The sequence below is a fragment of the Geotrypetes seraphini genome, chromosome 13, assembly GCF_902459505.1.
Source record: "Geotrypetes seraphini chromosome 13, aGeoSer1.1, whole genome shotgun sequence".
NCBI classification, from domain to species: domain Eukaryota; kingdom Metazoa; phylum Chordata; class Amphibia; order Gymnophiona; family Dermophiidae; genus Geotrypetes; species Geotrypetes seraphini.
This window is the reverse complement of record NC_047096.1, coordinates 58,168,334-58,192,065: the sequence shown is the minus strand read 5'-3', so window position 1 is coordinate 58,192,065 and position 23,732 is coordinate 58,168,334. Positions and strand designations below refer to the sequence as shown.

General features: G+C 43.1%; 1 protein-coding gene across 1 annotated transcript in view; it reads left to right on the top strand.

The window, feature by feature from the left end:
• The window catches only part of DHX8 (DEAH-box helicase 8), a 52,214-nt gene that overhangs the window by 7,185 nt on the left and 21,297 nt on the right, over positions 1–23,732 (top strand). The window contains exons 5-15 of the mRNA XM_033918261.1: positions 455–564; positions 720–1,037; positions 2,554–2,698; positions 2,821–3,024; positions 9,690–9,777; positions 14,017–14,114; positions 14,263–14,410; positions 16,637–16,818; positions 19,233–19,427; positions 21,753–21,938; positions 22,749–22,959. Of these exons, the coding sequence (XP_033774152.1) occupies positions 455–564; positions 720–1,037; positions 2,554–2,698; positions 2,821–3,024; positions 9,690–9,777; positions 14,017–14,114; positions 14,263–14,410; positions 16,637–16,818; positions 19,233–19,427; positions 21,753–21,938; positions 22,749–22,959 (1,885 nt within the window). The remainder of the gene's footprint in view (positions 1–454; positions 565–719; positions 1,038–2,553; positions 2,699–2,820; positions 3,025–9,689; positions 9,778–14,016; positions 14,115–14,262; positions 14,411–16,636; positions 16,819–19,232; positions 19,428–21,752; positions 21,939–22,748; positions 22,960–23,732) is intronic.

The following is a 23,732-nucleotide window of genomic DNA, read 5'->3' as shown; positions in this document are numbered from 1 at the left end:
GTTGGCATTTCATTTAGACAGTAGGGGCCAGATTCGGTAAACTGCGCCAGAAGTTACGTGGCAGTAGCATGCAATTGGCTTTAATCAGCTTGGCAATTGACTGTGTTGTTAGAACTGATTAAAACCTCGTTAAAATAAAGGTATGCACCAGGAGGCACTAATGGCGCCTTACATCTAAGTGGGCGTGGTTAGGGGGTGGAGCAGGGTTTAGGCACATTAAGGCGCGATTCACTAAAGAACGTGGATGTCTGCAATGTAGGCAAGTAAAACTCTGGCCTACGTTTCAGATGCCTAAGTTTTCTGATAGGTGCCATTAGCTACGATTCTTTAAATGGCACTTAAGTGTGATTGCCAATTTAAGTGCTGAGGTATAGAATCTGGCCCTTTTTTGCATTAGCTGCTTTGGAGAGCCAGGTGCTTTTCAACTTGATGAAACACTGCTTAATTCTCACAGAACATGTTGGATGCGGATGATGTTAAAGTAGCTGCAGATGCTTTAAAGGAACTTGAAGCTCTGATGCCAAGTGCAGCTGGTGAAGAGAAAGTCAAAGGTTCCAAACACAGGTAACCAGATTTTGTACTCCTCTCTTCAGGATGACTTCCCACAGTATCTTTCTGCAAGCAGAAATGAAAGAGATGTATTGGAACAAAATGAAAATGTATAAAAGCTTCCTCTGTTTGACCATAGTACAGTTCAATTTTCTGATGTCCAATGCCAGGGATAAGAAAAAGAAGAGGAGTCGAAGTCGTAGCAGGGACAGAGACAGAAAGCGTCGTCACCGGTCTCGCTCCCGGTCTCGCTCAAGATCACGAGACAGGAAGAAGGTCAAGTCCCGTCATCGTTCCCGGAGCAGGAGCACCAGCCCTAGCAAGGACCGTCGGGACAAAGACAAGCACGCAGACAAAATGAATGACCGATGGAGGGACAAACATGTGGATCGACCTCCACCAGAGGAGCCCTCCATAGGGGACATTTACAATGGCAAAGTGACGAGCATTATGCAGTTCGGATGCTTCGTTCAGCTGGAGGGGCTGAGGTGAGGGAGAGCCTTGTCTTAAATTGATAAATGTAAAATTATTATGGCATAATTGGACTCATTTAAGAATTACCTACAGTCAGTGATGTGCAAGAGCTAATAAGATCACACAAATGTCTTATCCAAAATAAATACTTATAATATGATGACAGATAACAGTCTAGTGAAGCAGGTAGCTACATGTAATACTGTTTTTTTTACCAAACTGGTGTTTAAAGATTCATACTTTCAGCATTTATGCATTCCTTTTTCAGGAAATGTGTGCTTTGTACACAGGTTTGGTAGGCTGACTTGAGGCAATAAGGCTGTTACTCAGTGGGAGACCTGCTGACCAGGTGATCCCTGTATTTTCAGTGGTACATAAAGAGAGACCAGCATAGTACTGTCTGTCAGTGCTGGATCAGATCTCGTTCTTACCTAGGCATTGCCAGGAATAAGCTTACGGTTAGGCTAGTCATCTGAATGCCAATTCTACCCAGTAACTCCCAGCAGGCCACCTTGTATGAATATAAGAACATAAGAATAGTCTTACTGGGTCAGACCAATCCAGGTCTCTAGTACCTGGCCCAAACCCAAGGAGTAGTAATATTCCATGCTGCCAATCCAGGGCAAACAGTGGCTTCCCCCCATGTTTTTCTCAATAACAGACTATGGACTTTTCCTCCAGGAACTTCTCCAAACCTTTCTTAAAACCAGCTACGCTATCCGCTCTTACCGGAACCTCTGGCCAACGCGTTCTAGAGCTTAACTATTCTCTGAGTGAAAAAATATTTCCTCCTATTGGTTTTAAAAGTATTCCCCTGTAACTTCATCGAGTGTCCCCTAGTCTTTGTCATTTTAGATGGAGTGAAAAATCGGTCCACTTGTATCGATCCACTTGTACCCGTTGCTGGTACTCAAATGGCTGCCAGCACCGAATATCCATTAAAAAAAAAGAAGCCTATTACTAGCCATAATTTCATAATGAGGCACCTATGTGACATGTCTAAAGTGCCTCTTTTTTTAAAAATTAATCTTTATTCATTTTTAAAGCTCCCAATAAGTGTAACACATAATACAATCATTTATACTTAAATAACACTTAATATATCATCAAATTCTAAACTACATCAAATAATCCCTCTCCCTTGTATCCAATAGTTATTCATAAGCAAAAGAAATAATAAAATATTCCCATCCCCCCACCCCACCCTGGACTTATATGAACCAAAGGGGAAAAAAAATGTTTATTCTATACAATATTTTCAATATTTTGTTAATGGCTCCCAAATAATGTGAAATTTTTAAAATTTCCCTGTTGTATAGTTATTAACCTTTCCATTTTGAATATGTGGCATAAAGAGTTCCACCAAAAGCTGTAGTTCAGCCTCTTCCAATTTTTCCAGTTATTCCTGATCTTCAAAATGAACATGTAGTACTTGAATGAAAAAAAAGGGCCAAAGTGGACAGGGAGAGTAAAGGAGAAAGGGAAGCTGCTTTTTCTGTTTAACTTGGTGTCCTTTCCCTATCATTCCAGGAAACGCTGGGAGGGTCTGGTCCATATCTCTGAGCTTAGGAGAGAAGGCCGTGTTGCTAACGTTGCTGATGTTGTGAGCAAAGGGCAAAGAGTGAAAGTGAAAGTTCTCTCCTTCACTGGCTCAAAAACCAGTCTGAGTATGAAGGTATGGTTGTGATAGAAAGTAAAGGGGAGGGAGGGGGAATGAAAGGTAAAAAGATGAGATACTGTTCCACTGACAGAAAAAGGTGATTTGCTTTGATCCTTTCTCTGGTGTATCTTTGGCAGGATGTGGACCAGGATACTGGAGAAGACATGAATCCAAATAGACGCAGGAACCTCATAGGCGAAGCAAATGAAGAGTCCTCCATGAGGAACCCCGACAGGCCTAGCCACATCTCCCTGATGAATGCACCAGAGGTGGAAGATGACAGCCTTGAGCGGAAGCGCCTCACCAAGATCTCGGATCCTGAGAAGTGGGAGATCAAGCAGGTACTTATTTGTCAGTTTCAAAATTAGCGGTGATCAGCCATCCTAAGTCAGCTCTAGAATGGCACCAATTTTCCCCAATTGATTTTACTATATGCAAGTAATCAATGGAAAACAAAGTGATCACTACTGCTTATCCTCTGCAACTATAATATTACCAGTAATGCGTTCTTTTCATTATATTTTGTACACCATGCTATTGGCAAATCGAAGTGCGGTTAAAACTTTTCATACCAACTTAGTCACAAAAAGTAGGGAAGCTGTCCAATAAGATTTATGCAAAAATTACAGATCAAAACGAACTAATATGAAAAAAGAAAAGAGATCTCTCTCTATATATATATATTCACATGTTTTCAATATCATAACTATAATAAGATTCACATACACTCAGAATTGTGTAATTCGGCCAAGAGCCAAAGCTCCTATAGCCAAACCTACCACCCAGTCACTGCAGAAAAAATATGGTAAGTTACATTTAACTTTTGGGATGTCAGCGGGTCCTGACGTGGGCCATGTTTCGGAGATCTTTTTCAAGGAACCCAAAAGTAAGAGTGGGTAATTTATTTGTACACCATTCAAATGATATAGAGGTGTGCTGTGAAAAATATATAACAAAACCAGTGTCAAAAAAACTCTCATTGAAAAAAGATAAATAAAACATTCACTGCAAAGAAAAAGTTCAAAGTAGATTAAGGCAACAAAAAATGGGTACCTATCCTATAAGACCTTCATACGATGAAAACTTCATTCCTGCACTGCTTTTTCCTTATTGTAATGGCCAAAAAAGCCGACATGAATTTAAAAAGAAGTGCTCATTGTGTGCCCGTCGAGCAGTGGAGGAGGCCAGCGTGTGCATGAAGTGTTCCAGCCGCTGTGAGGGGGAATCCTCATCGGCTTTGAGTGCCGGCGAGCAGGGTTCCCCTACACGTGTGCACCACTTGTCAACAGAAGGCAATGGGGAAGCCTAGGCTTCTCCTATCACCCACACAGGGATTTCCCCAGCCGGTGACAGTCAGGGAAATAAGGTTTCCCTTACCGCCGATGGTGCTGGGGATTCGCTTACCACTACAGCAACTGCTGCCTGCAGTTCTGCTTTAGCGGCTGGATCCGTTCAGACCTCTTTGCCGCTGTAGGCCTCGGGGGAGATTTTTTTTGGTGGGCTTTTTGTCGATTTTGTCGGAAAGCTCCACCATTTTGCCTGTGTACTCACAGGTGACCCTCCCGTTTTAAACCGAGTCGAGCTCCGCTGGGAGATGACCCGGTATATAAATCGAAGGCTAGATCAGATTAAATTAGGAACAGGTCCTAGGTGTTTCTCCTGCAGTGAATTCTTCTTTGCCACAGGGAGGTTTTGCCCCTGATTTTGTTTTAGCCATATACAAGGCTTACAAGCGGCTGGGGGTCCTGCTTCATCCCTGGGGGTCTCTGGTTCTTTAGGGTTTTTTTACCTGCTCCCGTCCAGTCCTGTCCCCCCCACATCTTCGTCCAAGCGTCTACGGGTTTCTTGGGGCGAGGATTTTTTCTTTACTGACAGTGTTTTTCGCCTGATGAGGACTTGGACCTTTTGGTTGATCCACAAGATCCTCTTGGGAACAGATGATGTGGATGGTTGCTTTTCTGATACGCTGGTTGGCAAGGATGCTTCAGTCATGTGTATTTTTCACTGGGAAGAGCTGCAGGAGCCTATTCTCCAGATGTGTTCAGTTTTGTATTTGAGAATGAAGCTAGGGACTCCCATTGAGTTGTGGACCCTCTGCTTCGGGGGATCCTATAGGCCTCCCGTTCTTTTCCTATGCATCAGGATATTCGGGAAGTGGTGCATGCACAGTGGAAGACTCTAGACATGTCTTTTCACTTGGCATGATCCATAGCCAGGCTTTATCCCATTCCTGATGGGGCTAGGGATACCTTTAAGTCTCCTGTGGTTGATGCTGTGGTCTCAGCTATCATACATAGGCATAAGGTGCCAGTTGAAGGTGATTTGGCCTTGAGAGACCCCCCAGGACCATAAGATGGAGTATCTCCTTAAGAAGAGTTTTGAAGTGGCTGCCTTGGCTGTCCAGGCAGTGATTTGTGGCAGTCTGGTGGCCTGGGCTTGTCTGGTGGTCTGAGCGGGTCCTTGACCAGGATTCTGATGACTGGTCCTTGGTGGAACAGAGGATGACTAAGATTGAGCTTGGTGCTTCTTATCTCTTTGATGCCATGTATGATCTATTGCGGGCATCTGCCAAGTCCATGGCTCTCAGAGTGGCCACTCACCATACCATGTGGCTTTGATATCGGTTGACGGATGCGGTCTCTAAGTCTTGGTAAATTTCCTTTTCGTGGTTTCTTCCTTTTTGGGGAGGAGTTGGATAAGCCTCTTCAGGCCTTGAGTGACTCTAAGGTGCCTTGGCTTCCGGAGGACCGACATTGCCAGGAATCTTGGGGTGGTACCACTGTTGGGCATTTGCGTGATTTTTGTTGGTATCGCCCTGGCTGGGGCTTGGTTTCTTTCAGCGCATGCGGTCCTTTTGGGGAGTCCACCAAGGGAGACGTGACTCCACAGGGGGCTCCTCCGTCTGTCTGGCTGACCAGCCCAATGACTTGTTGCAAGTCCTTCCCCCGGTTCCAGTGGGAGCCCGGTTGCGAGAGTTTTACCAGGGGTGGGCCGAGATCACAACGGATCAGTGGGTCCTAGAGGTGACACTGGACCGCTATGCTCTCAAGTTTTACCTTTACTGGCCCTTACTTGATCGTTTCCTCTCTTTTCCTGTCAGGCAACTTGGAAGAAGTTGGCATTTCATCAGACGCTGCAAAGGTTGCTGGGCCTGAAAGCGGTGGACCCAGTGACCCCTCAGGAGTTTCACACCGGCAGGTGCTCCATTTACTTTATGGTTCCCAAAATAAGAGGGGTCTTTTCAGCCCATTTTGGATCTGAAGGTGTCAACAGGATTCTTCGGGTTCCATCATTTTGCATGAAGACCCTGAAATCCATGATGCTCGCTATTTAGCCTGGGGAATTTCTGACTTCTCTCGACCTGACAGAGGCCTACCTGCATGTTCTGATTCGGGGTCTCCCATCAGCAATTCCTCTGCTTTGTGATTTTGGGAAAGCACTGTCAGTTTTGTGCGCTTCCTTTTGGTCTGGCCACAGCTCCGCGGATTTTCTCCAAGATTATGGTAGTGGTTGCAGTGGCCTTGCACAAGGAGGGCATTCTGGTTCATCCCTATCTGGACAACTGGTTGATTCGAGCGAAGTCGTTTCAGAAGAGCTCCTGGGTCTCGACTCAAGTTGTGGACTGAGTGGTCAACCTGTTCAAAAGCCGGTTGACTCCATCTCAGCGCTTGGAGTATCTTGGAGTTCTCTGCAACACCAGCTTGGGGAGAGTATTTCTTCCTGAGGTTCCTTCCCGAGGCCCGGGTTTTGAAATTGCAGTTGCAGATTTGCTTCCTGATGGATCGTCGTTGCCCTTGGACGCAAGATTTTCTGCAGATCTTGGGGTCAATGGCAGCCTCCCTGGAAGTGGTCAGGTGGGCTCGGGCTCACATATATCTTCAGTATGTGCTTCTTCAGCAGTGGTCTCTGCAAATTCACGATCTGGACTTTCTAGTCCCTCTTCGGGGTTTAGTTCATCGCAGCCTGTGCTGGTGGCTATAGTCTTCTAATCTGGTTCAGGGAGAGTCTAGATCAGCCCCAGTGGATAGTGCTTCTCATGGATGCCATTCTCCTTGGTAGGGGAGCTCAATGTCTAAGTTGCTCGGCTCAGAGTGGAAGCTTCATGGTCCATCAATATTCTGGAGACCAGAGCCATTCAGTTCATGTTGGTAGCTTTCCAGTCATTGCTGGAGGGCAAGTCAGCAGTGGCCTACGTCAGGTTATCAGGGGGGAATCGAAAATCATCTGGTAATGCAGGAAGCAACTCTTCTCATGGAATGGGCAGAGACCCACCTTCTGGACATCTCGGCTTCTCACATAGCAGATATGGACAATGCCCAGGTGAACTTTCTCAGTCATCATGTGCTGAATCTCAGAGAGTGGTGTCTCGGGCTGGAAGCCTTCAAGTTGATTGTTCAGTCATTGGGCTGGCCGGTCATGGACCTCATGGCCATGAGTGTCAACACTAAATCACCAAGGTTCTTCAGTTGGCGCAGGGATTATTAGGCCGAGGGCTGGATGCTCTGGTGCAGGCATGGCTGATGGATGGCCAGCTGTATGTTTTTCCTCCGTGGCCACTGGTGGGCAGAGTTCTTTGTATTGCCCGGCAAGCAGGCCATGTGAAACTGGTGGCTCCAGACTGGCCCGGTCACCCGTAGTACGCAGATCTGGATCGTCTTCTCATGGCAGATCCTCTTCCTCGTCCCCTCTTGCCCGACTTTCTGATTCGGGGTCCCATTCCCATGTTCTATTCAGGTCCCTTTTGTCTTACAGCTTGGCTCTTGAAAGGGAATGCCCGAGTAAGAAAGGGTGTTCAGATAAGGTTATCTCCATCTTCTTGGGTTCTCAGAGATTTTCCACCTCTTGGATTTATGTGCGCCTTTGGTGTCTTTTTGAGGAATGGTGTTCTGCTCATGGCGTGGTTTCTGATTCTTTATTAAATGTTTGGATTAATAGGAAAGATTATATTGTATAATATATGTGAATGCATATGATATGGGAGGGGGTTATAATTTCATTAAATTAAATTGATTGTAATAGAATATCAAGTGATGTTTTTAAATTCAAATGTTATTTCTTGATACATTTGTTGTAAGATGAAAAAATGAATAAAGATTTAAAAAAAGAAGAAACTTGTTCCAAATCATCTCAAAACTCATTCCACTCGGGGTCAGGTAGCTTTTTGAGCTAAGTCTTCTCTTGTGCATCCGGTGGATATCTCTAAAGCTGTGGTTTGATCTTCTCTTCATTCCTTTGTTCGCCACTACAGTGTGGACATCCAGGTGCATTGAGATGCGGTGATTGGTGAGCGTGTTCTTGTTGCGGCCCTTCGGGGGTCCCACTCATGATGGGTACTGCTTTGGTATGTCCCATTTGTTCTGTGCCGGTCTGGAGGGACAATAAAGAAGGAGAAATTAGGTTCTTATCTGCTAATTTTCTTTGTTTTAGTCTCTCCAAACTGGCACAGACCCCACCTTACCGTTTTTATTCGGTGTTTTTTCGCAAAGAGTACGTTTTTTTCTGCGGTATGTTTTTGTTTTGGTTCTCCTTTTTTCTTTTTTTTTTTTTGTGGGGGGGAGTATAGTAAGAGCAGCGGCATTTAGTTTGTCTGGTTTAGCTGGTGAACTGTGGGGACACTTTAAAGGTTCTTTTTCTAATAAGTATCCAACAGTGTTTACCTCTCCCACCTGGACAACTACTTTGTCTTCTCCATATGAAAGTGGAGTTGGTGTGTTTATAGTTCACAGCTCTTTAGTTCTTAGTTAGTTCTTGCTTGGCTATTTGTCAGACTGATTGTAGATGGGACTGTACAACCCACTTGTACTACTGCCAAAAGTCAGTGTCTGTCTCCACCTACTGGTAGAAGAGTGTAAACCCATCCATTCTGTGCCGATCTGTAGGGACTAACAGAAAGAAAATTAGCAGATAAGAACCTAATTTCTCATTTAAACATATTCTGGGAAAAAAGTGAAGGAGGTATTGGAGGTGAGGGCATTTTGAATAGAGAGTTCAGTGTGGCAAAGTGATGGGGAGGGTTGGAGTCAACAGAATTAGTCAAATGGTGTAGTAATCCTGTTTGGAAGGAAGTCAGCAGGAATTTGAAATATAAGAAATCGGCGTGAGTATAGGATTTGAGCCAAAGACATTCATCAAAAAACAGGAAGTTGTAACATAAGTAGGGAGCTGGCTGAGGGGAGGTCACAAGCAGGCCTGTGGGGATCAGCTGAATAAAGTATGCGAGTGGCAGAGTGGAAACTGTGATTTTTTTTTTTTAATCGTAAATGCCCCTGGAATTTTTTTTTTTTTTTTTTAAATATCACGGTAACTTGACCCTGTGTCATTCTCTAGTTCAGTGATTCCCAACCCTGTCCTGGAGGAACACCAGGCCAATCGGGTTTTCAGGCTAGCCCTAATGAATATGCATGAGAGAGATTTGTATATGATGGAAGTGATAGGCATGCAAATTTGCTTCATGCATATTCATTAGGGCTAGCCTGAAAACCCAATTGGCCTGGTGTTCCTCCAGGACAGGGTTGGGAACCACTGCTCTAGTTAACAGTTCCAAGTGAGGAGATTGTGAAGCAAGTGAAATGGAGGAAGTGGACTTTTGGGTAGTAGGGCCAGAGGGGTGAAAACAATTATCGATGGGGGTATGAGAACAGCAGACCCATCTGTCTTTTCAGAGAAGATTTAAGATGCTCTTATTTGCTCAAGCCGATGGTTAACCAGTTATTCTCATCATGCTATAGTTTTTTTTTGTTTTTTTTTTTGGGGGGGTTGTTTGTTTTATTATAAACTGCTTTGAATAACTGTGGTCATTAAAGGAGTATAAAGATTTTATAAATAAAAAAAAAAAAAATTTACACATGAAATAATGGGCAAAATGTACTTCAGAATATATCCAACCAAGAGACCAAGTGGCAACTTATTCTCCAAGTCACTGTGTAATATAATAAAATTTGTTTTTGCTAATGTCAGTTCCTTTACTATAGGATTAAACATAGTCCTTTTTTCATTGCATATACAGATGATTGCAGCCAATGTTCTCTCCAAAGAGGAGTTCCCTGACTTTGATGAAGAGACCGGGATCCTTCCAAAAGTGGATGATGAGGAAGGTAGCTATGGGGATAGATTGGAAAGCCAGCGTTGTTGGCAATCACGTTAGCATGTCATAATAATTTCTTTTACTATAAGTCATTCTAAATACAGCAACTGCATTTGCATATGCTGAGCAAAGTAATTTTAACATTCGTTACCTCTGCAGAGAAATGTGGTTTTCAAAAAAGGATTTTGGGGGGGAGGGGGGTTGCAAATTTTAATGATGATAGTGTAGGATTCAAAAATAAATTTCTACCTTCTTTTTTTTATAATTTATTGATTTTCCATACTTCAAAAGTGTAATACATAAATATATAACACATAAAACAACAATTTAAACACATCCACTTACAATTTTATATATAACCACTCATTTTCTCCCCCCCCCCACTCAATGATTATACAATAAAGCATAGCGACATTTATTTGCCCAGTAACCTTACCCTCTTCATATTAATAGTATCTTCCCATCCTTCCTCCCACCCCAAGTGCAAATACTCTACCCTCTAAATAGCTTACTACACATAGGGAGATGTAGCACTGATTTTCTAATTTGAGTTCTCTAAGGGATTTTCCTTAGCATTCTCATCAGACCAGTCCAGGCACTGTGCAGTCTTGGGTCTTTAGTATTTCTCTGTCTTCACTAGATGTTGATAAACAAACCGTACAGCTTCTTTCTTTCTTTTACTTTTATTTTAACATTAATAAAGAATTTACAAGTATCCTTGCCTATGATCCAGTGAGTCTTCCCCGTATACCAGTTCTGAACCATCAACTCTCGGTCGACTGTCAGCTTTCCCCCCGAAAACATGCTTGTAATCCAAAACGCTCATATATCAAAGTGAGTTTCCCCATAAGAAATAATGAAAACTCAGAAGATTCGTTCCACAACCCAAAAACTTTAATACAAAATACTATACGTACTTGTATTGCAAGACCTCGCTCATTTAGAACAATCACTACACTTGTGCAGCGTCGGAAAGAGAAGAACCATCGGCCCAGTTGTGATGATGTGATGCGTGTATACTGTATGTACTCGTATTGCAAGACTTTGCTCGTTTAGAACAGCCACTACACTCTTGCACCATCAGAGAGAGAAGAACCATCGACTCAGTTGTGACGCGTGTATACTGTATGTACTTGTATTGCAAGACCTTGCTTGTTTATCAAGCTAAAATTGAATAAAATGTTTTGCTTGTCTTGCAAAACACTTGCATACCAAGTTACTTGCAATCCAAGGTTTCTACTGTATAAGTGATAGGAAGAAGTGTCAAAATAGCATTGTGAGACTCAAGAGGGAACGAGACAAATATGCAGAAACTGATAAGGATAAGGCTGAACTGGTCAACAATTATTTCTGTTCTTTCAGCCATACTAAACTCCACCAATCATAACCCACACCACAACCACATATCAAATAAGTCCTAGCCAAAGTTAGAACTGCAATAAAAAAAAAGGAGGAGGGGATCATTCCAAAGGGAGTCATTCAGTCCAAGAAAACCCCCATCTCAGCTCCCTATCCAGTATATCTCCCCACTCGTTGCCATCTGAACTCAGCGAGCCGCTGTTGTACAGTGGAGGCACCACCCGATGGTCCAGACTCCTTGGAACATTCAATGCCCTCTTTCTGCAGAAGGGTCTTGGCCTCACGGAAAGAAGATACTCTTTTATGCACTCCATTGACAGTAACAACTAGGCCAAACGGAAAGGTCCACCGGTATCGAATATTAGCCTTGGATAAAGCTCTGGTCACTGCACTGAATGACCGACACTTCAGTAGCGTGCTAGCCGCCAGGTTCTGGAATAATTCCAAGCGACAGCCCTTCTAAGTGTCTGTGCCTATTTCATGAACATGGCGCACAATCTGCTCATTCAGTAAAAAGTATTGAAGGCAAACAATGATGTCCCGGGGTCTGTCCGCCACACAGGGCCCTAAAGATCTATGGGCCCTCTCGATCCCCAAATCAAGGGACTCATCCTTCAGCAACCAGCACCCCAGACCCGTAATCACCTCTCACATATCACCATACTCGCTAGTTTCTGGAACTCCATGGATGCGGAAATTATTCCTCTGGTTTTGGTTTTCAAGATCTTCCATTTTATTAACTAGGTCCACTAGCTGCGCCCCCGCACGGGACACCTACAACCATATCCTTGCAAGTGTTTACTAGGGCTTCCACAGTATCAATCCGGGCGCTCATGTCAGTAAGATCTTGCTTTAGCTCTCGGATCGCATCTTTCACCTGTGAGGCCACCACCAAGATTTCAGTCTTAATTTCTGCGATCCATAGTGAGCAAATCCGACTGTCCGCCCGCCACCTCCTCTGCTACTTGCGTTCCACTCTCCATCGGATCCAGCACTGGGGGAGAAGCCGCTCCAACCTGTGTGCCACCATCACGTGGCGGGCGGGAGAACAAGTGAGCCCCTGTTTGTTGCCTGGTCTTATCAGAATTGGTGGTTTTTTTCCAGGAAGCCATGATCCTGAAGCAGTCTCCCCCTAAAATACTCCTCCAAGAGGGGCCCGGCTAGGCTAAAATGCACAATATTACAAGAATTCAAGCGGCTAAAGACAGAGCCTTGGGATTAGGCAGCCATCTTCCTTGGTGACGTTACTTCCTCCCCCTGTTCTGTGTTCAGGGATGAAAGACTGGGGGTAGGACCGCAGAAAATGAATGCAAATGAGAATGGATTTGTGATAGACCGGGATAGATTCTCAGAAGACTGTTGGTGACGAGCTAGCTAAATTAAAAATAGACAAAGTGATGGGATCTGATGTGATATATCCGAGGGTATTCAAGGAACTCAGAGAGGTTCTGGCAGCTCCATTGTCTCATTGATGCTTCTTTAGAGTCTGGAGTGGTCCCAGAGAGCTGCAGAAAGGTGGATGTGGTTCCTCTGCACAAGAGCGGAATAAGGAGCAGGTTGGGAATTGCAGGCCTGTTACTCTGACCTCAGTGGTGAGTAAACTAATGGGAACATTTCTTAAGTGGAGTATAGTGAGATTTCTAGAATCAAATGGACTGCAGGACCTGAGCCATTCTGGCTCTTCCCACTGCATGTTACTGCTTCTTGGTCTGGAATTGATGTTTTTTTTCCCCTTCCTTCTGTTTCCTTCCACTTTGTGAGTCTGGCATTCCTGCCAGCTTGCCTGCCTGATTAGCTCCCATCACCCGATGGTCTTACAAACGATCTTTTTCCCATCAGTGAGTCATCCAGGCTCTCTCTGGCCAACCCCAGGGGTCTTTCCTCTAAGTGTCCCTCCCATGTGGCAACAGGACGTTGCTGCAGAGGAAAGGCCCCTGGGATTGGCCAGAGAGAGCCTGGCTGAATCGCTGCCAGGAAGATTGTTTGTATGACTGTCAGGTTTTCCAAACGGAAAAGCCCTAACCATTTTAGTCTTTACTCATATGAGAAGAGTTCCATCCCCTTTATCATCTTGGTCACTCTTTGAACCTTTTCTAGTGCCGCCATATTGTTTTTGAGATAAGGAGACCAGAACTGAACACAACACTCAAGGTGAGGTCGTGCCATGGAGCAATACAGAGTAATTATAACATACTTGGGCCCTCTTTTATCAAACTGCGATAGCAGTTTTTAGCGCAGGGAGCCACGCTGAATGGCCCGCGCTGCTCCTGATGCTCCCTGCGCTAAAAACTGCTATTGCAGTTTTGATAAAAGGGGGTATTAGTTTTGTTTACCATCCCTTTTCTAATAATTCCTAGCATCTTGTTTGCTTTCTTGGCTGCTGCTGTACATTGGGTGGAAGGTTTCAGCATTTTGTCCACGATGATATCAAGGTGGACCCTATAATCCAGTAACTATGATTTGGATTATTCTTCCCTTCTTCCCAATGTGCATCACTTTGCATTTGTCCACATTAAATTTCATCTGCCATTTGGACACCCAGTCTACCAGCTTCCTAAGGTCTTCCTGCAGTTTTTCAATAGGCTGAATCAAATCGAATTGAAATTTTTTTTCCTGAATCGGGCAACACTATTGTGCACTGCTCTGGGGACAGACCTAGCAGGCATAGGCTGAATACCACAGTATATGATTTGGATTATTCTTCTCAATCACTTTGCGTTTGTCCACATTAAATTTTCTGCCATTTGGACGCCCGATGTTCCATTTTCCTAAGGTCCTCCTGCAATTTTTCACAGTTCGCATGCAGAAAACGTTGCCTTCTGTCCCTCTCCCCTCTTTATGAAAGATTACTGAGGCCTGTGTTCAGCTTGTGTTTTTCATACTTTTGCAGATGAGGACCTTGAGATTGAACTGGTGGAGGAGGAGCCACCATTCTTGAGAGGACACACGAAGCAGAGCATGGATATGAGTCCCATTAAAATAGTGAAGGTAAGGGCTTTGAATATGAAGAGGTAACTGCACTTTCTATGAGCTTCCTAAGGGGTCCTCGTTTCAATCTCCAGCACTTATTGTAGAGTTCTCAGTTATATAAAAGAAAGTAAGAAATGGTTTATAACCCGAGTTTTTCATTTTTCAGAACCCTGATGGCTCCTTATCCCAGGCAGCCATGATGCAAAGTGCGTTGGCTAAAGAAAGGCGGGAAGTTAAGCAGGCCCAGAGGGAGGCAGAAATGGATTCTATCCCCATGGGATTAAACAAGCACTGGGTTGACCCTCTACCTGATGGTGAGTTAACACTGTCCATGACAAATAGTGCTTAAATTCAGTTTATGTAAAAATTTATTTCTAGTGACTTATTTATTGTTCATACAGTAGAAATGTTTGTTTCAAAGAGAACTTTCTAGCCAAGCAAGTTACCATTGTCTTCCGTTTATTAACAATTTGAAAAGTGTACATTATACTGTGGCAAAATTAAAGTCTCTCCTATTATTCCTTTTGTAAACTCATGGAGATCTGTGAGGAAACTGGCCTGAAGATAAGCAGTAAATGTCTCAAGGTAGCAGGAACTGTGGAACCCCCTTTGAGAGAGTGTATGTTGGAGGGGAGGCAACTGAGCTTTCTGATCCCCTTTCTCTCCATGCACTTAAATCTTCAACAACCCTTCTTCTTACCCTGCTCTCAATTCCTCCCACTCCTTTCTATGCCTTCCCTCCAGTCCCTCTACCTACAGAACTCCCACAGTAGTGCAGACACAAGTGATTGCTCATAGGGAGATGCTAGGAGAGGTTAGTGTGGTTTGAGGAAAAGGGAGCCCCTCTAGGAGGGGGGATTAATTAATCCATGGCCCCTTTTAAGATACAGCCCAGGAAATTTGGATTACACCTTTTGGCCTAAAGCTTCCAACCAGGTGTTTATCATGAGTTCCGTTATCCAGTTTACATAGTAGTGAAGGGTTCTCAGTGCTTTGCTTCTCATTGTTATGTAAGCCATGGTAAGTAATATTGGTTCATAGACAACGGCGCGAAAGACAAAAGCGCGCGCCGACAATTGAGCACAGCACGCGCCGCCGCGCCACTCTAAATTACAGTTTTTAGGGGCTCCGACGGGGGGTTTTGTTGGGGAACTCCCCCAGTTTACTTAATAGACATCGCGCCGGCGTTATGGGAGGTTTGGGGGGTTGTAACCCTCCACATTTTACTTTAAACTGAACTTTTTCCCCCACACCCCCCACAACGCCCCCACAACGCAGCGCGATGTCTATTAAGTAAAGTGGGGGAGTTCCCCCCAACGCCCCCCCGTCGGAGCGCTAAAAACAGTCATTTAGAGCGGCATGGCGGTGCACACTGCGCTCAGTTGTCTGGGCGTGCCTTTGTCCCGGCTCGCTTTTGACCTGACACCGTAATATTAATGTGTATTATGGTAATATAACACATGGCTGCGTTGCACTTTAATAACAGTTCCTCTAAGGTAGGAAGAGCAAAGGGATTTGCCCACCATCACATGAAAGAGAAGGGCGTCATCCCCAGGGTGTACTGTACTATACACGCAAACCTGGACTGTGCTCTACTGTAATCATTATGATTGTGCTAGTGAACTTGTTTGTTTACGCCTAAGAGAAAAAAGTTCAGAATGTTTCTATTCTTTATCGTCCCGCCAGACCGGCACAGAAACTGATGGGCTATAGCTTACCTCGACCAGCAGGTGGAGACTGAGACACAAACTTTTCGCTGTAGTATAAGTGGGCTATGCAGTTCCAAGTACAATCAGTCTGTTCTCAGTCTCCAGCAGGTGGAGGGGGTAAGCTCGTGCAGTCTTTCCCTTGTTTAGTGTTGGATTTTGTTTAAATTGGCCTTCATGTCCCTGCTTTCGGGGTCCATCTGATCTCAGGGGTGCCATACTTGACTATTATATTTATCAAGAAAATACAAAATGACCACAGTCTTTGAGTAGCAAGTAAATGATTTTGCTCAGGGCACAGTAAGAATGCACCATAACTAGGACTTTTGATTTTCAGCTATTTTTATTTCAGCACTGCGGAGTCCAAGAGAGTGCAGACAGTGCCAATTTATTGCAGCTGCCAACAACTATAGGAACACATTTAGTGTTCATGGTTGTTGCTTGAAATAGCAGCAGTTGAAAGAAGGGGGGTGCCAAAAGAAAACCCATGAAATCTAGAAACCTTAATCAAAAGGCTCTCCTTTTTCCTCAGGTCATCCTCCCAATGTGCACTCTCCTCCATCCCCAGCTCCCCCTGCTCTAACATGCTGTCAGCTCATTTGCCCTTACCCACCACGTGTTGTCTCCTTACTCTGTGTTCTCCCCACCAAGTTCTTTCCTGTTTTATGCTTCTCCAGTATCCCCTATCACCTCCCGATGCTGTAGATTGAACTCACTAACTCCGCTTTGTGCTCAAATTCTGCATTGCGCAGTTGTGCTGAATTTCCTCCAAAGCATTGCTCGAATGATCCCAACACGTGTCTCGCCTTATATTTTTTCTTCATTATTTTGCAGCTGAGGGGAGACAGATAGCAGCCAACATGAGAGGCATTGGCATGATGCCCAATGACATCCCAGAATGGAAGAAGCATGCATTTGGTGGCAACAAAGCCTCTTATGGCAAAAAGACACAAATGTCAATCCTTGAGCAGCGGGAGAGTCTCCCTATCTACAGACTCAAGGAGCAGCTTATCCAGGTGAGAGCAGATAGAAGGAATTGCTGTAAAGCTGGATGTACCCTGAATTTTTAGTACAAGTATATGCAGTAAGCTCTACCAGGCAGGGACTGTCTCTTGCGTGTTTAATGTACAGTACTGCCTGCATCTGGTAACACTATAGAAATTATATATGTATTGGCGAGAGAGAGAGAGAAGCCTGAGGTGTGTCGGTAACTCCAAGTATGATGCCTTGGGAGGAAGAGTTCACAAGCGTGAATGTTGCACCTGTTTTATAAAGCCAACATATGTCCTGTGTGCCTTTATAAAATTACTCCTGAGAAAGTGAGGCATGTGTAGCTATGTGCATGTACAGTAAAACCTTGGATTACAAGTAACTTGGTTTGCAAGTGTTTTGCAAGACAAGCTAAACATTTGATTCAATTTTAACTTGATATACAAGCAATGTCTTGCAATACAAGTACATACAGTATACACACATCACAGCTGAGCCGATGGTTCTTCTCTCTCTGATGCTGCAGGAGTGTAGCGACTGTTCTAAATGAGTGAGGTCTCGCAATACAAGTACATATAGTATTTTGTATTAAAGTTTTGGGGTTGTGGAACAAATCGTCTTGAGTTTCCTTTATTTCCTATGGGGAAATTCACTTTGATATACGAGTGCTTTGGATTACAAGCATGCTTTTGGAACAAATTATGCTCACAAACCAAGGTTTTACTGTATTTGTCGATAAGAATAGGCAGATGTAGGTGGTGGAGTGGAGATGTAGTCTATTTATCAATCCAATGATAAAAACATGGACTTGACAGGACCATGTTTGGGTGAGAGTGCCTGTGTCAAAGGTCATATAGTTCAATTGCTTTTGTGATTACCATCAATTCATAGACTTTAATGGAACAAGGATGTGTGTGTGAATAAATAGCAAAAGAATACCATCCTGGGCTTCAAAATCTGAACCTTCAGATGTTTTTATTTGTTTATTGTAATGGGATCCGATCTGGAGGTCAGATTTTAAAGCACAGGTTGGTGGTGGTTTGGAGTTGGCAATTAGATGTTCCTTTTTAGATTTCATTCAGATTTTTTATAATCAGATTCCTGTAGCTGAAACACAGCCCATATCAAGTCAGATAAGATCCTGATAAGAATATGTAAAGTCTGCCATTGCCCTTTTATCATGCTGTGGATGGGCAGACTGAATGGGCCATTTGGCCTTTATCTGCCTTCAATGTTTCTGTCTCCACTGTTGGTTATCTTTCCTTTGCAATTTGTGGAGTGTTGTTCTTCTGTTTTGATTGTTCGAATAAAAATCAGCTGAGTTAGAGCAAAACATTTTTTATCATTGGATAGATGGATACATAATAAGAATAACAGTTTCTATACCGCAGGACCGTGAAGTTCTATGCGGTTTACAATGATTAAAAGATGCTACAAATTGAGTAGAATTTTTTTTTTTTTTTTTAATTCTTTATTCATTTTCACTTCAATCAACAAGTATACAATATGATATCTTATAATATACAAAATCACTTGTACATTCTTAACCATAAATCTTAAATACTTTAAATTACCCCCCCCCCATCCCATCCTCCTAGCCCTAAATTGAGTAGAATTAACAAAGTTAAGAGCTAGTGATTAACAGCTCTAGAGATCAGTTATTGTGGAATAAGATTGTGCAGGTTAGTTGCCTAAATACTTCAGGAACAGATATGTTTTTAGGTGTTTCCTAAATTCCCCATAAGTAGTAGGCGTAAGCAATTGTTCCAGATCTTTACCCCATAATGTCACTTGATGGTGTTTTTTAAATTTACATCCTTTAACCGGTGGAGAAACAAAATTCAAGTGTGAGCTTCTCTTATGTCTGTTGGTTGAGAAAGAGAAAAGGTCAGTTATATATTTAGGGGCTAAACCGAATAGTACCTTAAAGCAAAAATATCCCACCTTAAACTTCACATGTGCCTCCAGCGGCAGCCAATGCAGAATTTGGTAGGAAGGTGTTACCACATGATTGAACTTCTTCAACCCCAGAATTAGCTTGACCGCCGCATTTTGCACCAGTTGTAATCGCCACATATTCTTCTGGGAAATTGCCAAATAGGTGATATTATGGATGTGTGACTTTTATGTGTTTTATAATTTTGTGTGAAAGAGTCCTGTAAATCAACGTGTCTTTTGTATTCATCATTTACTGTCCTCACTGCATTTCCATATGGATTAGCTCGTGAGAAATCCTATTCTTCTCCCTTGTTTCACTTCTATAAATTACCACCACAGTGATCTCATAAACCCTTTTTTTTCCTTTGCAAAATATGTTCAAGAACACTGAGGAACCAAAGAGATGCCCAAGTCCCTGTGTTTCAATGATGAGACACTCAGACCAGCTTTTTGTGTCTATGGTGGGGTATTTAATTTTGCCCATCCTAATCTCTTCTTTCAGGCCGTCCATGACAACCAAATCTTAATTGTCATTGGAGAGACAGGTTCTGGGAAAACCACCCAAATCACACAGTACCTAGCGGAGGCTGGCTACACAGCCAGAGGCAAGATTGGCTGTACCCAGCCCAGGAGAGTGGCTGCCATGTCGGTTGCCAAGCGTGTGTCAGAAGAGTACGGCTGCTGTTTGGGACAGGAGGTAAGTCCTGTAGCCAGGGAGAAAAGGAGAGGATTGCATTTAAGCTTGCTTTTAAAATTCAATATAAACTGCTTAGGATACCCCTTGGGGATATAGAAGTGGTATAGAAATAATAAATAAATAAACCTAGACCAGAAAGAATAGTACCTTACGGGTACATCTTTCTGTAATCCACTTTGAGCTGTTAACTGTTCTGCTAATTTCAGGAGTGGTTCTTCTATGCCCTAGAAGCAAGCAATTTAGATCCATTCTGACGGATCTTCAAAGTGAGTTAACTGGCCAGGAACGGCTATCTTGTTGGTTTCAGCAGCACGTAACTGGTTAGTGGCACTGAAAATGACCAGATAACATGGTAAACATAGCAGAAGCCAGCTATATGGTGTCCAGTTAGCGCCCAGTATTCAGAGTTAACTGGTTATGTTTAGCAAATAAATAGGACTGTATAAATAGCTCTTTTTTTTTTTTTAAGTTTAAATCTTTCGCACAGCAGAAGCTGTATTACATATGTACCATGTGATCAGCAATAAACCATTGAAAGTCATAAATCTTAAAACTTGAACCTTACAAAAATGGCATCCCAAAACTTTAAAACCAAGTGTAAGACATAACAGCTTTTACAAACTTAAAGGAGGCGGCCTGGTTTCTTATAGCTCCTACTTCGAGCAAACTCGCCTATTATCCTACCCCCTCCAGGTTAAACCCTCCCCTCTATCCCCCCACTAAACACTTTAGCGTTAAGTAATTCATTTGGAACAGAACCAGTACAGTTACTTATGCCCCACAATGGTCAACTTGCTCAACATTTAACAATTTCAACCCTCTTCCCAGCCTCCCTTTACTATCCCACCCCTGCTTCCCTTCAAGTGTTATGCAGTCCTATCTTTATGCACTAGCCCATGGCTGGTTAAGTCTGACTATTGAATTAACTGGGCATGCAGTACCCCAAAAAAACCCCAACCACCCATAAATTCAGTACTGAAGCCTGCACAAGTCCCGGCATTGAATTTCTAGTTTTAGCGCCGATGATGGACATAGAAACATGATGGCAGATAAAGGCCAAATAGTCCTTCCAGTCTGCCCATCTGCAGTAACCATTATCTCTTCCTCTCTCTAAGAAATCCCATGTGCCTATCCCATGCTTTCTTGAATTCAGAAACAGTCTGTCTCACCCATCTCTATGGGGAGACAGTTCCACGCATTAACCACCCTTTCTGTAAAAAAGTATTTTCTTAGGTTATTCCTGAGCCAATTACCTCTCAACTTCAATCTATGCCCTCTCATTCAAATGAAAGAGACTCACCTCATGTGCATTTATGCCTCATAGGTATTTAAACATCTCTTTCATATCTCCCCTCTCCCACATTTCCTCCAGAGTACACATATTGAAATCTTTAAGTCTATCCCCATATGCCTTATGACAAAAACCACTGACCATCCTTTGGACCGACTCCATCCTGTTTATATCTTATTGAAGGTGGGGTCTCCAGAATTCTACACAATATTCTAAATGAGGTCTCACCAGAGTCTTATACAGGGACATCAGTACCTCCTTTTTCCTACTGGCAATACCTCTCCTTATGCACCCTAGCATCCTTCTAGCTTTTGCTGTCGGTCATAGGTTGTTAAGCGAAATTGTTCGTTAGGTGAGGAGTGTCTGAAAATCGCTCCTACTCCCCCAGCCTTAAGTCCCAGACTCTTCCACAGCTTGCCTTAAAGCGGTGAAGTGGGGCAGGAGCAATCTTCCCACGTTCAAGTTTCAAGTTTATTCGAAATTTGATGAATCGCTTATACATAAAATACTAAGCGAATTACAATAAAATCCAAAGTTATACATACGTTAAAATACAAAAGAATGATAATAACAAATCAAAAAAGGGGTTAGACCTACAGACCAACAGACTTGACTGGATGGAAAGGGATGAGGGGATAAGGTTACAATATTCCTACCCTGTGAAAGCCTGATTAAAAATGGCTGCCGCAAACTCCCGCGGCTGTCTTGCAAGACCACGGGAACTCATGAGACTGCCATGGGAACTCACGACAGCCATTTTTAATTGTGGTTTTCATGGGCAGGAGAGTAGGAAGATCGCTCCTGCCCTTCTTGACACTGGTTGGAGAGCTGGTCATTAAGCAGGTAGACCCTTAAGTGAGGAGTAGCTGTATAAAGTCAGCCATCGATGGAGGCAGAATTGGAACGCAGATCAGTTGCTTTTCCACCTTCATTTCCCAGTTTATACTTTGAATTGCTGACCTAACTGTTGCTAGTTTTGTCATCTTCAGAAGTGAAAAGTCTGAACTTCACCCCTTTGGTGTTTCTGTGATCAGGTTGGCTATACAATTCGATTTGAAGACTGCACAAGCCCAGAGACTGTCATAAAGTACATGACAGATGGTATGCTGCTGAGAGAGTGCTTGATTGATCCTGATTTGAGCCAGTATGCTATTATTATGTTGGATGAAGCACACGAGAGAACGATCCACACTGATGTCCTTTTTGGACTCTTGAAGAAGGTAGGTCACAGGGTTTCTATATATTAATCAGTGACAGTCTATTTTATGAGGTACTAACTCAGTAAAATTCTAGGCCCTGTAGCCTAGAGCTATTTATTTAAAATTTTTTATACTGCATAAAAACTATGCGGTATTAAAAATACTAAAACATGTTTCGACAGAGCAAACACAATAAAAGCTTTAACTAACATATCATTATTAAAACATTCTTTCAAATTAATCCAACAAGATGGAAAGACAAAATCCCATAAAAACATTTACAGGACGGTAAGGCTTCAGCAGCAAATAACATTAGCACATAAAGGCATTGACAAATAATTGTCTCCCATCACAAAATCGCAGAATACCAGGCAGTGCATTCCAAGGCTTGGCATCTTACCCTCCAAACTCAACTTCATACCATTTTCAGATCTCAAACATTTTCTGGGTTGATAATTTCAAAAAATTCCTTTAGTGCCCTTGGGGAAACGTGATATAAGATTTGCTGTATGATTGAGAGAATCTTAAACTCTGCTGCACAGGTAACCAGTGCAGTTGTTTCGACACTGGGGTTACATGAGTCATTCTTGAAACCCCAGTAATCAATCTTGCTGCAGAGTAAACTAACATCTGCAGTGCCCTCATCTTCACTTTAGTAACTCCCAAATAAAGAGAATTGCAATAATCCATTCAACTTAGATAATGTTCTCTGTAGGGCACTTGATGTGTCTCGGAGAAACCCAGCAAATCTATTGCTACCAAACTAAAGAAGATTGGAAAAAGCATTCCATCTCCACAACTAAACTATAACCACCTTTTCTACTGTCTCAGACTGTGCAGAAACGCCAGGATATGAAGCTGATTGTGACTTCGGCAACGCTGGATGCTGTGAAGTTTTCCCAATACTTTTATGAAGCTCCCATCTTCACCATTCCTGGCCGGACCTACCCTGTAGAAATTCTGTACACCAAAGAGCCTGAGACCGATTATCTGGATGCCAGTCTGATTACTGTCATGCAGATTCACTTAACAGAGCCACCAGGTAAGGGAAGAAGGGAGTCAGATAGCTGGTTTTGCTGTACGACTCGTCTCTGATCATCCCCTATGCCCCAGCCCAGGGGTATTACAGTCATTCAGCAATTATCATTTTATTTATTTAAAGTTCTCCCAAGGGAGCTCAGAATGGTTTACATGAATTTATTCAGGTACTCAAGCATTTTTTCCTGTCTGTCCCGGTGGGCTCACAATTTATCTAATGTACCTGGGGCAATGGGGGGATTAAGTGACTTGCCCAGGGTCACAAGGAGCAGCAGGGGTTTGAACCCCCAACCCCAGGGTGCTGAGGCTGTAGCTTTAACCACTGCGCCACACACCCTCATCTTGACATCCCCCAGTATCTTGTACACAACCAGACTCCACATGTTCCTGCACTTTTTAAGTTTCAAGTTTATTAAAGGCTTGATATATCACCCATTGCAGGGACATCTAAGCAGTTTGCAAATTTAATAAAACTTAGGAAAAATATGGGACAGAAGCGAGGGAAAGGGAAGAGAATCTGAAATACAATAATTGATAGGAAACGGGGACTAAAGCCAAAGGATAAAAGGCAGAGGTTATGCTGTACTGTCCCATCTCTTTGAGATGCTCTCCCAGTATTTCTTAGACTTATAATAATAAAGCAGCCTTAAAAATTCATCTGTTTACTGCTGCTTTAGCAGCCAGGTTAATAGTGGACTGAAGCTCTAGAGTTGTCTTTCCTAGGTTGTACTCCTGTATAAATATAACTGCTATAAACATCGTGGAAGATATTCAAAC